Raw genomic sequence first — 14,241 nt, 5'->3', positions numbered from 1 at the left:
GGGAAAATCAAAAGAAATCAGCCAAGACCTCCAAACATATTTCCAAACACCTGAAGGTACATCGTTCATCTGTACAAACAATAGTACGTAAGTATAAATACCATGGGCCATCATACCCCTCAGGAAGGAGACGCATTCTGTCTCCTAGAGATGAACATACTTTGGTGTGAAAAGTGCAAATCAATCCAAAAACAACAGCAAAGGATCTTGTGAAGATGCTGGAGGAAACAGGTACAAAAGTATCTATATCCACAGTAAAATGAGTCCAATATCGACATAACCTGAAAGGCCGCTCAGCAAGGAAGGAGCCACTGCTCCAAAACCGCCATATAAAAGCCAGACTACGGTTTGCAACTGCACATGGGGACAAAGATTGTACTTTTTGGAGAAATGTCCTCTGGTCTGATGAAACAAAAATAGAGCTGTCTGGCCATAATGACCATTGTTATGTTTGGAGGGAAAAGGGGGAGGCTTGCAAGCCAAAGAACACCATCCCAACCGTGAAGCACGGGGGTGGCAGCATCATGTTGTGGGGGTGCTTTTCTGCAGGAGGGACTGGTGCACTTCACAAAATAGATAGCATCATAAAGACGGGAAATTATGTGGATATATTGAAGCAACATCTCGACATCAATCAGAAAGTTAAAGCTTGGTCGCAAATGGGTCTTCCAAATGGACAATGACCACAACCATACTTCCAAGTTGTGGCAAAATGGCTTAAGGGCAACAAAGTCAAGGTATTGGAATGGCCATCACAAAGCCTGACCTCAGCTCTGTCAGGAGGAATGGGCCAAAATGCACCCAACTTATTGTGGGAAGCTGGTGGAAGGCTACCTGAAATGTTTGATCCAAGTTAAACAATTTAAAGGCAATGCTACCAAATACTAATTGAGTGTATGTAAACTTCTGAAAGCTGAAATAAATCATTATGTCTACTATTATCCTGACATTTCACATTCTTAAAATAAAGTGGTGATCCTAACTGACCTAAGACAGGGAATTGTTTTACTAGGATTAAATGTCAGGAATTCTGAAAAACAACAGTAAATGTATTTGGCTAAGGTGTATATAAACTTCAGACTTCAACTGTATGTATAGTGTAATTGTGTATTGATGTGTAAACAGGGTGTGTATACAGGTTGATGTGTATACATGTGTATACATCTGTGAAAGATACCGTGGTCTCAGCATGACTCTCTTCTTAAATAAAGGTTTTAAAAAAGTATAAAAATGTATATGCCGTTTACACAGAAACCCTCGCTAACACATGCAGACACGCCCACAACGATTTACAGAGGACTGACATTGCCAAAAGCACACACACACAAACCTTAACTAAACTAAATGGTTTATTGATCCAGGAAGTAGACAGGCATGGCACACACACAGAGATGCGAACCGTCAGACTGTCTCTGTCCATTACAATCACCTCTAGCAGAACAGTATTTAACAGTAGAGAAAAACCTCCACACAGACCAGACCTCAAATAGGGACTGACTGGGCTTGTTGACTGTATCGAGTCCAGTGGCCAAGACACACCCTGGCAAGCATTCCCTCTTCACCCTACTCTGAGATGTTAACACGAGGAGACACATATTACACACACATAGTGGCTGACACACACATACACACACACGAGTCACGACTCGCCAATACACACACACACACACAAACACACACAAACACACACACACCCATACAAAGAGTTGCCAATACACACACACACAGTCACCAATACACACACTCTGATTTTGCAATCTCAGAATAAAGATGTAGAAAGAGAGGGAGAGAGGAAGAAAAAGAGGCAGATTGAAGGAGACTGATGGAGAAAGAGATTAGAGAAAGAGCCAGAAGGACTGAGCCGGATAGAAGGAGAGAGCGAATCCAGAAAGAGACAGAAAGCAACAGAAAAAGAGAGATACAGTAGGTATAAATAGAGAGAAAGGGTTTAGAGAGAGGGCCATATGGGGCTGTTTATGACGGGGCTGGTCGTAGGGCTGGGCGGCCCTTCCTCTAGGGGCTCTTAATAGAGAGCGTAATTGAGATGCTGACATGTGTTCCCCTGCACCCAAAACAAAAGGCAGAAGAAACAAATTAACTAGTTATTTGCACAGGGAAGTAGATCTGGCCCTTTCAGAGAGCAGGACTGGATGGCCGACTCACTGAATAAAACAGTACATCATCGCCATGGAGGCGTGACAAGGAAAAGCTAGGGCTAGACCCAGCAGATGCACACAGGGTATAATGGTTAACTGACAGCTTATGGCCCCAGCTGGAGTTAACAGTGTGGTGAGAAAAGGAGGAGAAAGAGGGGAGGATGGGGAGGAAGAGGGGAGTGGGGCCTGGCTCTCACTTGACTTGCTAAGGAGCCCCCAGGAGTCTGTCGCAGCTGCCTGGGAAAGAGGGAGGAAGGGACGAAGGAGGAGGGATGGAGCAGGGATGGAGGGCGAGAGAGCAAGAGAGAGAGAGAGAGTGATTGGAGAGTGGGCTGCGGAGATCACACACAAAGAGAGTCAGCGATATGACGTTAAAAAGATGTATCACTCTCTGATGTAGCTGAAGTGGCAAAAAGCCCCAAACGGCCCTGTGCAGGGCATTATGTGGACCCAGTGTGGGGCATCTTATTATTTAGTTCCAGTGGGGTGGAGTGAGGTGACAGTTTCACGGTGGCATTGCCACCCCCAAAGAAGGGACAAAGCAGTGGCACAGTACCCATGCAGGGCCACATGAACAGGCCAGTCTGCCACACGCTCCCCCCCAGCACCGACCCACCCTGACCCAGCCGCCCAAGCCACCCGCTCCCCAGGTGCATAATGGGCCTAGTGGGCCTACTCTCATAGTCTCACACCAAGCAACCACCAGCATCATTCCAATTCACTTTAGCTTTACACATCCAATAATATCAGAAAAACCTACAAGATTCCTATAATATTGGATGACTATGTAATATGTTCTATAGCCCAGAGAAATAGAGCGGGAGTCCATTAGCTGTCATGGTGAACTAAACATTATTTTAACCTTCTCTTCCTGACGAGGAGATAGTTTTAACAGGCAGTGACCCTAAGTCGCCCTCTGACCCTGCCAAACTACACCCCCATGTACTGTCATAAAGGGGAGGGGGCAGGAGAGGAGCGGAGGTGGGCTGCTGACCCCTTTACAGGCCAACATCACCCCTCCACAAAAACTTCATAGGCAGTGAACGGCCAGAGTTCAACCACCGTGGCATTCCTCAGTTTCTCTTCTTTTCCATAACACATTCTCTAGGCTGTGACGTGTCTTTCTTTCTGTTTCTCCTTTTACTGGTTAGTCTGTCTGTCCTGGTTTCTTTATCTTAAAGTTCGGATATTTTTTGCATTTTTTTAGGCATATCTCATCGTGCTTGGATAATGTTTGCGTCTAATCGAGATGCACCAAGACGCGAAAACAAAAGCAGACTTTTTTGTTGTTGTTGCTCTTTTCCGTGAGAAAACACGACTAAAAAGAGCTACGAAATGACTCTACCGTGTCCATTCCATTCTGCGCCGAACTAAACCGCTCATAAAAAATAATAGAAGCAAGGCTAAACCAAGTTAAGTGATTGACAACGCTGTCTGGCTTTACTCAATTAACTATCTCATTGTATCGAAACCTTTTTTTGCCAGAACTCCCCTCGCCCCTCACCCCGCTCCCCCGACCTCATTCTCTCCAAACTCCTTTATCCTCCACCATCACAGAGTTTTGCTTAGCTAATACTTCCAAGGAAATAGAGCGTTCTCCTTGACCTTCTATTGGTCACTCTTCTCTTTCTCTCTTCTTCTCTCTTTCTCTTTCAGCCACTTCAAACTGTCTCTCTGGGCAGTGGGGAGAATGTGACGGGAGTCCATCAGTGACGAGAGGCAGGCCCAGGGCAGGACCCCGCTCCCTCACTTCAAAGTTGGCCTGCATTCATTAATTGTCCTTTGAATTAATATCACAGTCCTCACAATGCGGGTGCCAACACAGAAAGAGGATTTAATGAAGCATAGAGCCTGTATTCACTTGCAGATAAACCAGTGTGGATTTTCTTGAGAGAGAGTCTTGAGAGTGATGCTTTGACATAGGCTGAAGTAAATGTGGTGTGTATAGCCAGGGTGAGAGGAGATAAATAAGGGAGTGAATAGGGAGGGGGATGCTTTTCAATGCACCGCTAACATACACAACGTGAGCAAAAGTATGTGGACACCTGCTCGTTGAACATCTCATTCCAAAATCATGGGCATTAACATGGAGTTGGTCCCTCCTTTGCTGCTATAACAGCCTCCACTCTTCTGGGAAGGCTTTCCACTAGACGTTGGAGCATTGCTATGGGGACTTGATTCCATTCTGCTACAAGAGCATTAATGAGGTCGGGCACTGATGTTGGGCGATAAGGCCTGACTCGCTGTCGGTGTTCCAATTCATCCCAAAGATGTTCGGTGGGGTTGAGGTCAGGGATCTGTGCAGGCCAGTTAAGTTGTTCCACACTGATCTCGACAAAGCCTTTCTGTATGGACCTCACTTTGTGCACAGGGGCATTGTCATGCTGAAACAAGAAAGGGCCTTCCCCAAACTGTTGCCACAAAGTTGGAAGCACATAATAGTCTAGAATGTCATTGTATGCTGCAGTGTTAAGATTTCCCTTCACTGGAACTAAGTGGTCTAGCCCGAACCACGAACCGTTATTCCTCCTCCACCAAACTTTACAGGTTGCACTGTGCATTGGGGCAGGTAGCATCCTCCTTGCATCCACCAAATCCAGATTTGTCTGTCGGACTGCCAGATGGTGAAGCATGATTCATCACTCCAAAGAATGCGTTTCCACTGCTCCAGAATCCAATGGCGGCAAGCTTTACAACACGCATGGTGATCTTAGACTTGTGTGCGGCTGCTCTGCCATGGAACCCCATTTCATGAAGCTCCAGACGAACAGTTACAGTGCTCATGTTGCTTCCAGAGGCAGATTGGAACTCAGTAGTGAGTGTTGCACCTGAGGACAGACGATTTTTACGTGCTATGGGCTTCAGCACTCAGCGGTCCCGTTTTGTGAGCTTGTGTGGCCTACCACTTCGCAGCTGAGCCGTTGTTGCTCAACAGTTTCCACTTAACAGCACTTACAGTTGACCCGGGGCAGCTGCAGCAGGGCAGAAATTTGACAAACTGACTTGTTTGAAAGGTAGCATCCTATGACAGTGCCCTGTTGAAAGTCACTGAGCTCTTCAGTAAAGCCATTCTACTGCCAACGTTTCTTTATAGAAATTGCATGGCTGTGTGCCACTTGTATACACCTGTCAGCAACGGGTGTGGCTGAAATTACTGAATCCACTCATTTTAAGGGGTGTCCACATACTTTTGTATTTATACACTACCATTCAAACGTTTGGGGTCACTTAGAAATGTCCTTGTTTTTGAAAGAAAAGCAAATATTTTGTCCATTAAAATAACATAAAATTGATCAGAAATACAGTGTAGACATTGTTAATGTTGTAAATGACTATTGTAGCTGGAATATCTACATTGGCGTACAGAGGCCCATTATCAGCAACCAACACTCCTGTGTTCCAACGGCACATTGTGTTAGCTAATCCAAGTATTCATTTTAAAAGGCTAATTGATCATTAGAAAACTATCTTGCAATTATGTTAGCACAGCTGAAAACTGTTGTACTGATTAAAGAAGCAATAACACTGGCCTTCGTTAGACTTGTTGAGTATCTGGAACATCAGCATTTGTGGGTTCGATTACAGGCTCAAAATGGCCAGAAACAAATAACTTTCTTCTGAAACTCGTCATTCTATTCTTGTTCTGAGAAATGAAGGTTATTCCTTGCAAGAAATTGCCAAGAAACTGAAGATCTTGTACAATGCTGTGTACTTCTCCCTTCACAGAACAGCGCAAACTGGCTCTAGCCAGAATAGAAAGATGAGTGGGATGCCCCGGTGCAAAACTGAGCAAGAGGACAAGTACATTAGAGTGTCTAGTTTGAGAAACAGAAGCCTCACAAGTCCTCAACTAGCAGCTTCATGAAATAGTACCTGCAAAACACCAGTCTCAACGTCAACAGTGAAGAGGTGACTCCGGGATGCTGGCCTTCTAGGCAGAGTTGCAAAGAAAAAGTCATATGATGCTCCAGATACTCAACAAGTCTAAAGAAGGCCAGTTTTATTGCTTCTTTAATCAGTACAACAGTTTTCAGCTGTGCTAACACAATTGCAAAATAGTTTTCTAATGACCAATTAGCTTTTAAAACGATAAACTTGGATTAGCTTAACACAACATGCCATTGAAACACAGGAGTGATGGTTGCTGATAATGGGCCTCTGTACATCAATGTAGATATTCCATTAAAAAATCAGCCGTTTCCAGCTACAATAGTCATTTACAACATTAACAATGTCTACACTGTATTTCTGATCAATTTGATGTTATTTTAATGGGAAAAATTGTTGCTTTTCTTTCAAAAACAAGGTCATTTCTAAGTGACCCCAAACTTTTCAACGGTAGTGTACATTCTCTAAGTATGCAAGCCAGGAGAATCTGGACGTCTCTTACTTAATAGCTGAGCTTATGATTTTATAAAATGGTTCGCAGGAAACGACAACACACTACAGAAGTCAAAAATAAGGTACGACTTCATTTGAACTTGATCCAAACAAAACACCAGGAGAAATCCAGGTGGAAAAGGTTAAGACCAAACACATAAGTTCATCAAAAATGTGTATGACACTAAACTGCCTCTATGTTTGACTACTGGTGATGACACCAAACACCAAATGATCTGGGAGACATCTTTTATTCATCTATTGGTGTTAATAAAAACTCTCAGCCCTGAATGAATTCTGATCCCTCCATCCAACATCAATCTCCAAGAAAGAGTTGCTATACTCCAGGTATTGTGAATTTGGATTTCTGGTGTGGCATACCGTCACAGTACAGTTAAATTGGGTTTACATAAGTAGTAATAACCCAGGCAGGGAGACAGCCAGTGATCGCACACAGAGTCAAGACCCAGCTATTTCTCTTCTCTATCCCAGTGCCTGGATTTCTCCACTGCTCTGCCTGGAAGCAGAGATGGAAAGTAGTTGGTAGAAAACATTCCACTGGTCGCAATGAGGCACTGTTGTTTGTTATGACTGGAGATAGTCTCTCTCTCTCCATCTCTCGATCCCTCTGCTTCACTAAGACAGCGTAGAAACGCACGGACCGCTGACAAATATACAACGTTATAGAAAATCAATGCCTAACTTCCCTAAAGGTTTCCGCTGTTGTGTCTGAGGTTTTTTTTTTGGGGGGTGTTCCTGACATGGTCGGCTATTACTGAGTGAGTGAGAGACATGCGTTTATTGAAACTTCTGAATGCCCTGGGAGAAAAGACATTATGAAACATTCTAATTGGTTTATAGGGTTTGTGGAAATAAACTAATCATAGCGACCATTGATATGATTCCCTATAGATCTAGCTTCAACCGGATGATTGCAGTTTGCATATTACGGGCTATGCATGCCACGTTTAAAAATGGCTCTCACTTTTTTCTGTTTCTCTGTTCTCTCTCTTTCCCTCTACTCTTCCCCCCCCCCCCTCTCTCTCTCCTCTCTCTCCTCTCTCTCCAAACTCTCTCAGTCCATGCCAAAGTAGTGGGGAGCCAGTTTTCCCACTTTATTTACACAAACAAAGTCCTACTCAGTTTCTTTGACAAAAGCAGCTAAATCTTTCATGTTTTGTCAGCACTTGATTCCTCCTGTCCCCCTGGCTATTTGCCTGCCCCAGGACAATGGAGCCAGGAGAATGGGAGCAGATTTTGTGAATGTGCCTCAATGAAACCAATTATTACATGTTGACTGCGTTCACCATGGCAGATTTGAAAGAACTGGGCTTATTCAATTTGGCACCGCGGGATTCCCTTTCAAGATAAGTTATCCCTTTGACTGTTTGTATTTCTGAGCTTTTCTTTTTTTCTCTCCCCCCCCCAAACCCCCCCATTGTCATAAATGGAATCTGCAAGAGTAGGCTACTCCTCTTTCATGACTTTGGTTATTTTAATTAGCTAAATGAGGCTAAAGGGGTGTCCGTTGGTGTTATAGTCATAAACAGAGGAAGGTGGTGTCATTCATTAGGAGGCAGTTAATGTGCCAGTATTTATTGATTAATTAACATGAAACCATTCATTCAGTTTAGGAGACCACTTCCATGCTGGTATCATTTATGTAATTTGCTCATGCAAGATTGACAAGGTTGAGCACTTTCTGCAGACAATTTTTGCACCAAATGAATGTGTTCATACTAATAGAAAGTATTTACTATGTCCCCAATTTCTTTATTTTTTTTATTTTTTTTAACTGCTGTTAAAAAATTGGTCAATCACCATAACATTCTTAATTATATATAAATAATCGAATTTATACATTTAACATTTTGTTTCCCCTGAACTCAACTATACCTCTTAAACAGGAACTGCAATCGTTTAACATCAGATTCATTTCCTGATTAAAAGCGCGACATTTACCATTTGCTTGGGGGCATCCTTTTCCCAGAATGCTCTAGGTGCCCTGTAATGTCATGCAGATCTAGTAGTAGCTACCTGGTCCCAGTATAGCTACTTTATCCCACTGAACTCAACAGTGGCCTTTTCCCAGACAAATAAATCAAAACAGAGCAGCTTTGATCTCTGCACTTAAGGGTAGCCAACAATGGAGGCCGAGGCGAAAGAGGCAGAGAGAAACAGTCCTCTCTCTCCTGCAACAATAGCCTCTACAAACACCTACTTAATCAATATTTGGCCAGAAGACACCCTCTCCATACCCAAGACAGCCTTTTCACATTCTAATGAAGAGCTTTAAAGGAAAACGAAAACAACAAGATCAACTACTTCCACAGGCACACACAAGAGGATAAGAGAATTACATATGGCCATTGCAGACTGAGGGAAAAGGGAAAGTAATCATTGGACTGTGTTTGAATTGGAATATAATTTGAGTAGACAACATTTCAGATATGCCATTATCAACACTTGAGTTTGCTCTGAGCTAATGAGTTAATGTTGTCATTGTGGATAAGATTAAGATGATTAGTCTGGCAATGTAACAAGGTGTCGAGGTACTGAATTAAAGGAAAATACGTTGACGAATTCTTCCCAAAACACTCAACTATATTTATTGAATCTAAATAACACGTAAAAACAACAACTTTTAGTCCGTTCAGACGTTTGGCATATTTTAAAATAAATAGGCTGTAAATCATACTGTGATACATATATAGGTCGTAATAACAATTTAATGTCACTTGTTGTGCACACTTGTTGCAACGTTTTATCATGCCTGGCTGTTCCTAACTTACAATATCTATATCCTAATCATACACCTCTCTCACAATATCTGCAAGCCTGTATAATCTCTCTAAACAAGGCATCATCAGCACGAATAGATAACAGAGAAAATGGAGGGGAATAATATCAGATATCGAACCCCGCGGGAAAAATATTAACCAAACTGAGAGAATACATTTTAAAAGGTTAACAAAGTAAATTGCCTATCCTGATCTGTATTCGCGATGCCTCGCCTGGAAAAGGGCAGGAAAGCGGCTATACATATGGCATGAATGCGCGCGCCGCGGGCGAAGAGGACCGGGCGGGCTTTGTCCCTAGATGAAAGTGGGAAGAAATAAAAGGTTTGAGTTTAATCTACTAGAAAGGGTTTACACTGCGATGACTGATGTAAGGAGTAGTAAGCAGACCATGCCTCCTGCGCAACGAGTCTAAACACATGAGTAAAAGAGCGATAAGAAAGGCCTAATCATTTGAGGATGCTTGGAAAATGTGTAAAAAAAAATGGTTGAGTTCTTCAGATACATATTTGCTATAAGTGAAAATAATTTAACCCCCCCCCCCCCAGAAAAAAATACAAATAATAATATGTAAAACAGGCAATGTGTCCCTTCCGAAACCTTGTTATGAACTTGGAATAGGCTTTGCTCACATTTCTAAAATTGTATGTTTAAAAAAGTCAGTTTCTGAAAGTATAGCCTACATTCCTGAAAAACCAACAGGTCACCAAGCAACAGGTGTTCGGGAAAAATCCAGGTCATAGGGAGAGATAGGATGCTGTCTCGTTCTCTCTGAGTCTGAATAGCAAACCCATCTCTTGACGCTGAAAAAGTCTCCAAATGAACATTTTTTGTCGTTGAAAACGGCCATTTTCTCTCGGCGCGCAGTCTATAAAACCGTCCGGAGTTGCCCATTGGTGTTATCTGAATTATTCATCGCTCATTGCGGGTCCATAATGTCTTCTCCCAGCCTTTTGTCAGCGCATTTTTTCTCCCTTTCTCTACACATTTTGAAAAGCTTTGGCGTCTTTTTGTACACCACTGAGCCGCTTGCTATAGCAGGCCTTTGTGCGCCTGAAACCGAAGTGTGAGTCTCAATAGACTCTCTCGCCTTTGTCCGGCAAGTTCATCCTCAAGTGTCCGATTGTGTGCGGAGGAACCGTCTTTTTTATGGGGGACGGAACTGTTGGGCAAATGTTTGATCAACTTCATATGGAAACGTTTGCCTTTAGCAAAAGTTTCGTTTAGTATAAACACAGGCATGCAACTCAAAAGTCCATATTCATAAAGTTAGGCTAGGCCTGTATTGCAGAAAACCACCAAAATAGTTGTTATTTTCAAATGCTTGAATATTCGTTTTTTAAAATTCAATATCTATCTCATATCTGCACAACAATCATTCCGCTTGACAAACCAACCACAAAAAAAGTTAAACGCAGAGTCACGCGTCCAAACATTTTTATTTCGTAAACGATTTAGGTATTTAATTAAATAGTAATGGTCCATGATTATATTTCCATGTATCGCATTATATGGGTATTCTAATTCAATTCTGCATTTTTTTCTCTGCACATTATGTAGGCCGTACCCATCTGAATTTAGTGTAATATGCAGGTTATTTGCTAATTCAGCATCTTCAAGAGACAACAACACATTTTTAATATTCCCCATTTCTCCCAATTTTCAACTGTCTCAAGTGGCCAACGAATTAACCGACTTTTAACAACTTCTAAACAACATCTCAGCACATATTGTATCACAACCAAATATAGAAAATTGAGAGGAAAAGAAGCATTCCATACTTCTGAAATAAAAATGATTTTCTAAACCAAAATTGCACGCTTGTCCAATAAGGAAACCGTGGCCAACAGTCAACATCGCCAAAGCTTTGCACTGCTTTTGATTAAAACCATTACTCACATCTATCCCCGAGGATGCCGTCGATGCTGTGTTTCGCTCGTCTTTCGTTCTCTTCCAATTCCCTTTTCTGGATTTCATCATCGTCCTCCTCATCTTCTCCTCCAACTCCCCCGAATTTACAACGCATGATACGGCTGATTGAACTCACTTTCAAAGTAAATACATAAGTGATAAATTATTAGTAAAAAATCATGCTTGAATTGATGAAACTGCCAACATCCAATGCATATTGTCTTAGCACCTGTTGATTGGTTTTCACCTCGCAATAATGTTTCACAAAATTCTATTTTTATATCTGTTTATATTTTCTAAGTTTCAGAATGTTTACAGTTGTTGCAATAGGGGTGTCATTTTTATATGCTTTTATGACTTTAGGCTATAGGCTATCTTCTCCTGCACTTTTTACTAGGCGTATGCAAACGCATAATATTATTGTAGGCTTATACGATTTTAGTTAAGTAGTGTACAATTACATATTGGACACTATGCTCTGGTTAAGATAATTATAATATATGTTTGGTTTGTAGATCTTTAAGGTATACATTATTAGTTAAAAAATGTAAATACCTGAGGGGATGTTGTTTCTGTCGCAGATCCCGTCTTTGAGTAATTTATCCCTGATTTCCCAGCTGAACATGCCCGGGTTGTCTTTCTTGTATTCCTCGATCTTCTTGTCCACATCTGGGGTTGTTGTCTGCTTCAAGTGGCAAGGATGCAGGAAACATTTCATTAGGCCTATGATTGCTATTGCACATTTATTTATTTTAATTTTAAAATAAATTAGGCTACACTGTGTCTAATAGGCACTGTAGTATACAGTTCTGTTGAGTTTTATCTTTTACCTGATCGTTTTCAAAACCCATGTTTTGACAGTCTGTATTAATATGGTGCTAAAAGTGCGCATAAAATAAGGTCTTATAAATTAAATATGTATTCGGAATAATGAATAGCATATGACAATAAATTATACCACACAAAACTGTTAATTATTATATATCCTTTTAGTTTAACGGCCTGTCATCCCCAATTACATGTATCCTGTTAGTGGCATGTTGAGGGCCCATTAAGTTGGGCTTGACAGAGACATCGCTGCTATACAGTCCGGTTCTAGGGCCCTCACCTTGGGTTTGCTGCCTCCGATGGACCCGGGCCTGATGGAGCCTGTCTCTTGGTACCGGCACAAGATTTTGGACACGCATCCATGGGAGACTCGGAGCTGGCGGGAGATGACACAGGGTCGGATGCCGTGGTGGGCCATCTCCACGATCTTGTGGCGGATGTGGTTGGGCAGGGGTCTGCCGTTGATAAACATCCCACCGAGCTGGTTCACCCGGCCCTGGCCTAACGGGGTAGAGACTGGACAGAGGGAACGCATTTCATTCAATAACAACAACAAAAGTAATCCCTAGCAGCAAAAAAATAAGCCTAAACAATCAGGCCTATATTTATTTATTCAACGTTTATTTATCCTATCTCAGTGAAAGGGGCTATATTTTTCAAGAGAGACCTGTTGCAAGAAAATATGTTAATAACATGCCATTTGATATCGGTCTTTTGCTAAATGTTTAATTGTTCTTGCTATTACATAGGTTAGACTTAATGGATGGTGCACAATGTAAATCAATGTAACATTTATAACAAGAGCATTGTTGATGTTTTGATATCAACTGCTACTATGTTAATTCAATTGAACCAGGAATTGCTACAAACTGTTTATGGATTAGTAGGCTAGTGTAGACTACTTACAGTTTCCAATAGGCAGCCTACACATTTAGGGAATACATCAACTTTGATTCACTTGTCAAAATGTTAGTTCATGTGTAGGCCTACTGTTAATTGATAAAAGGCAATTACTAAGACAATTATTTAGATATGAACAAACAGTTTTGCAGCTGTTCAACGTTGACACAATATCAACACTTGCTTTCTGATTGAATCATGAACAAACAAACAAAATCTTCCAATACGCAAGAAACGTGCACTTGGTTCCATTTGCAATAGCCTACCTTCCAGAGAGTAGCCTCCCCGCGGGTAGTTTTGGTGTGGGTTCGGGCGCATCATCCTCGGTATGCCCCCCGCTAGTGCTGTCATGTCTCCTAAAACTCCGCCAACGATGCCTTGCTCTCGACCAAATCAACACCAACCCGTAAACTTCTGAAATATTCTGGGATCCACAAAAACGTATAGCTTAAAGGCCTACACGTTGGCTTCGATGGAGCAACAGGACAGCCTCCACGGGTTGCTTCGTCAAAATAACAACATGCAAGAAAAACCAAGTTAAATCCTTGGAGAATGGTGCATTTGTCGATATTCAACGTGGAGTGTGAAAATATTGACAAAGCAATGTTTGCCTCTGTTGAAAGTAAAGGCCGCTTAGTTGGAGTTGTTGTTGATACTTTATCTGAATTGAGAAGATGGGTGGAAGTGAAACATTTTATAAGTTGTTGCTCTCCTTTCTCCTCAGTCCTTCCAGGCCTCTGATTGGCTTAGAAAGGCGAATCCCAGGGGCGCTGAGGGTGCATTTTGATTGGCCGACTGTTTTCTGTAGTGACCTCACGGGTTCAAGGCGTTGAGTCTTGTGGTGCTCCCGAGCTTTTGCTTTCACAGAATCTGATCCACGATCAGCCCTCCAGTCATCAACGGTAAAGGCTATATGGTCCAACCATGTTGATGGATGAAGATGCGCCTTTTAGTGAAGGCTACGCTACCCCCTGTAAGTCACCAGTCACCAATGTATTGCTTCATTATGATGTGACTATTTCATAACAGAATTGCACATACACCATTCTCTGCCTGTGAAAGAACACACACACTCACATACACACACACTCACACTGTTTGCTATGCACAGTGATTTTACAAACAGGGATTTATTGTAGTATTTAGACAGTAGTGCACTAATTAGAATAGAAGGAGCTATGCGACCCAGCAGGGTGTGACGCCTGGAGTGCAGTAAAGTTGTCTGTGGCGAAAGAAAGTACAATTGTGTGAAGACATTATTTATAACT

The 14,241-nt window shown here is 42.0% G+C and overlaps 1 protein-coding gene across 4 annotated transcripts in view; it reads right to left on the bottom strand.

Annotated features, from left to right (window-relative positions):
• Window positions 1-13,671, bottom strand: part of LOC118402554 (paired box protein Pax-3-like) — a 36,564-nt gene extending 22,893 nt beyond the window's left edge. For 2 of the 4 annotated variants that reach the window (XM_052477040.1, XM_052477041.1), the window contains exons 1-4: window positions 13,240-13,671; window positions 12,354-12,589; window positions 11,801-11,930; window positions 11,234-11,380 (exon numbers count right to left, since the gene is read on the bottom strand). In XM_052477040.1, coding sequence (XP_052333000.1) covers window positions 11,234-11,380; window positions 11,801-11,930; window positions 12,354-12,589; window positions 13,240-13,324 — 598 coding nt within the window. In that variant the 5' untranslated portion in view covers window positions 13,325-13,671. The remainder of the gene's footprint in view (window positions 1-11,233; window positions 11,381-11,800; window positions 11,931-12,353; window positions 12,590-13,239) is intronic. The other 2 variants (XM_052477042.1, XM_052477043.1) reach the window with 1 other exon arrangement.
• Between the last annotated feature and the right edge of the window lie 570 nt (window positions 13,672-14,241).

Source organism: Oncorhynchus keta, chromosome 23 (genome assembly GCF_023373465.1).
Source record: "Oncorhynchus keta strain PuntledgeMale-10-30-2019 chromosome 23, Oket_V2, whole genome shotgun sequence".
Lineage (NCBI taxonomy): Eukaryota > Metazoa > Chordata > Actinopteri > Salmoniformes > Salmonidae > Oncorhynchus > Oncorhynchus keta.
This window is presented reverse-complemented; position numbering and strand designations above follow the sequence as displayed.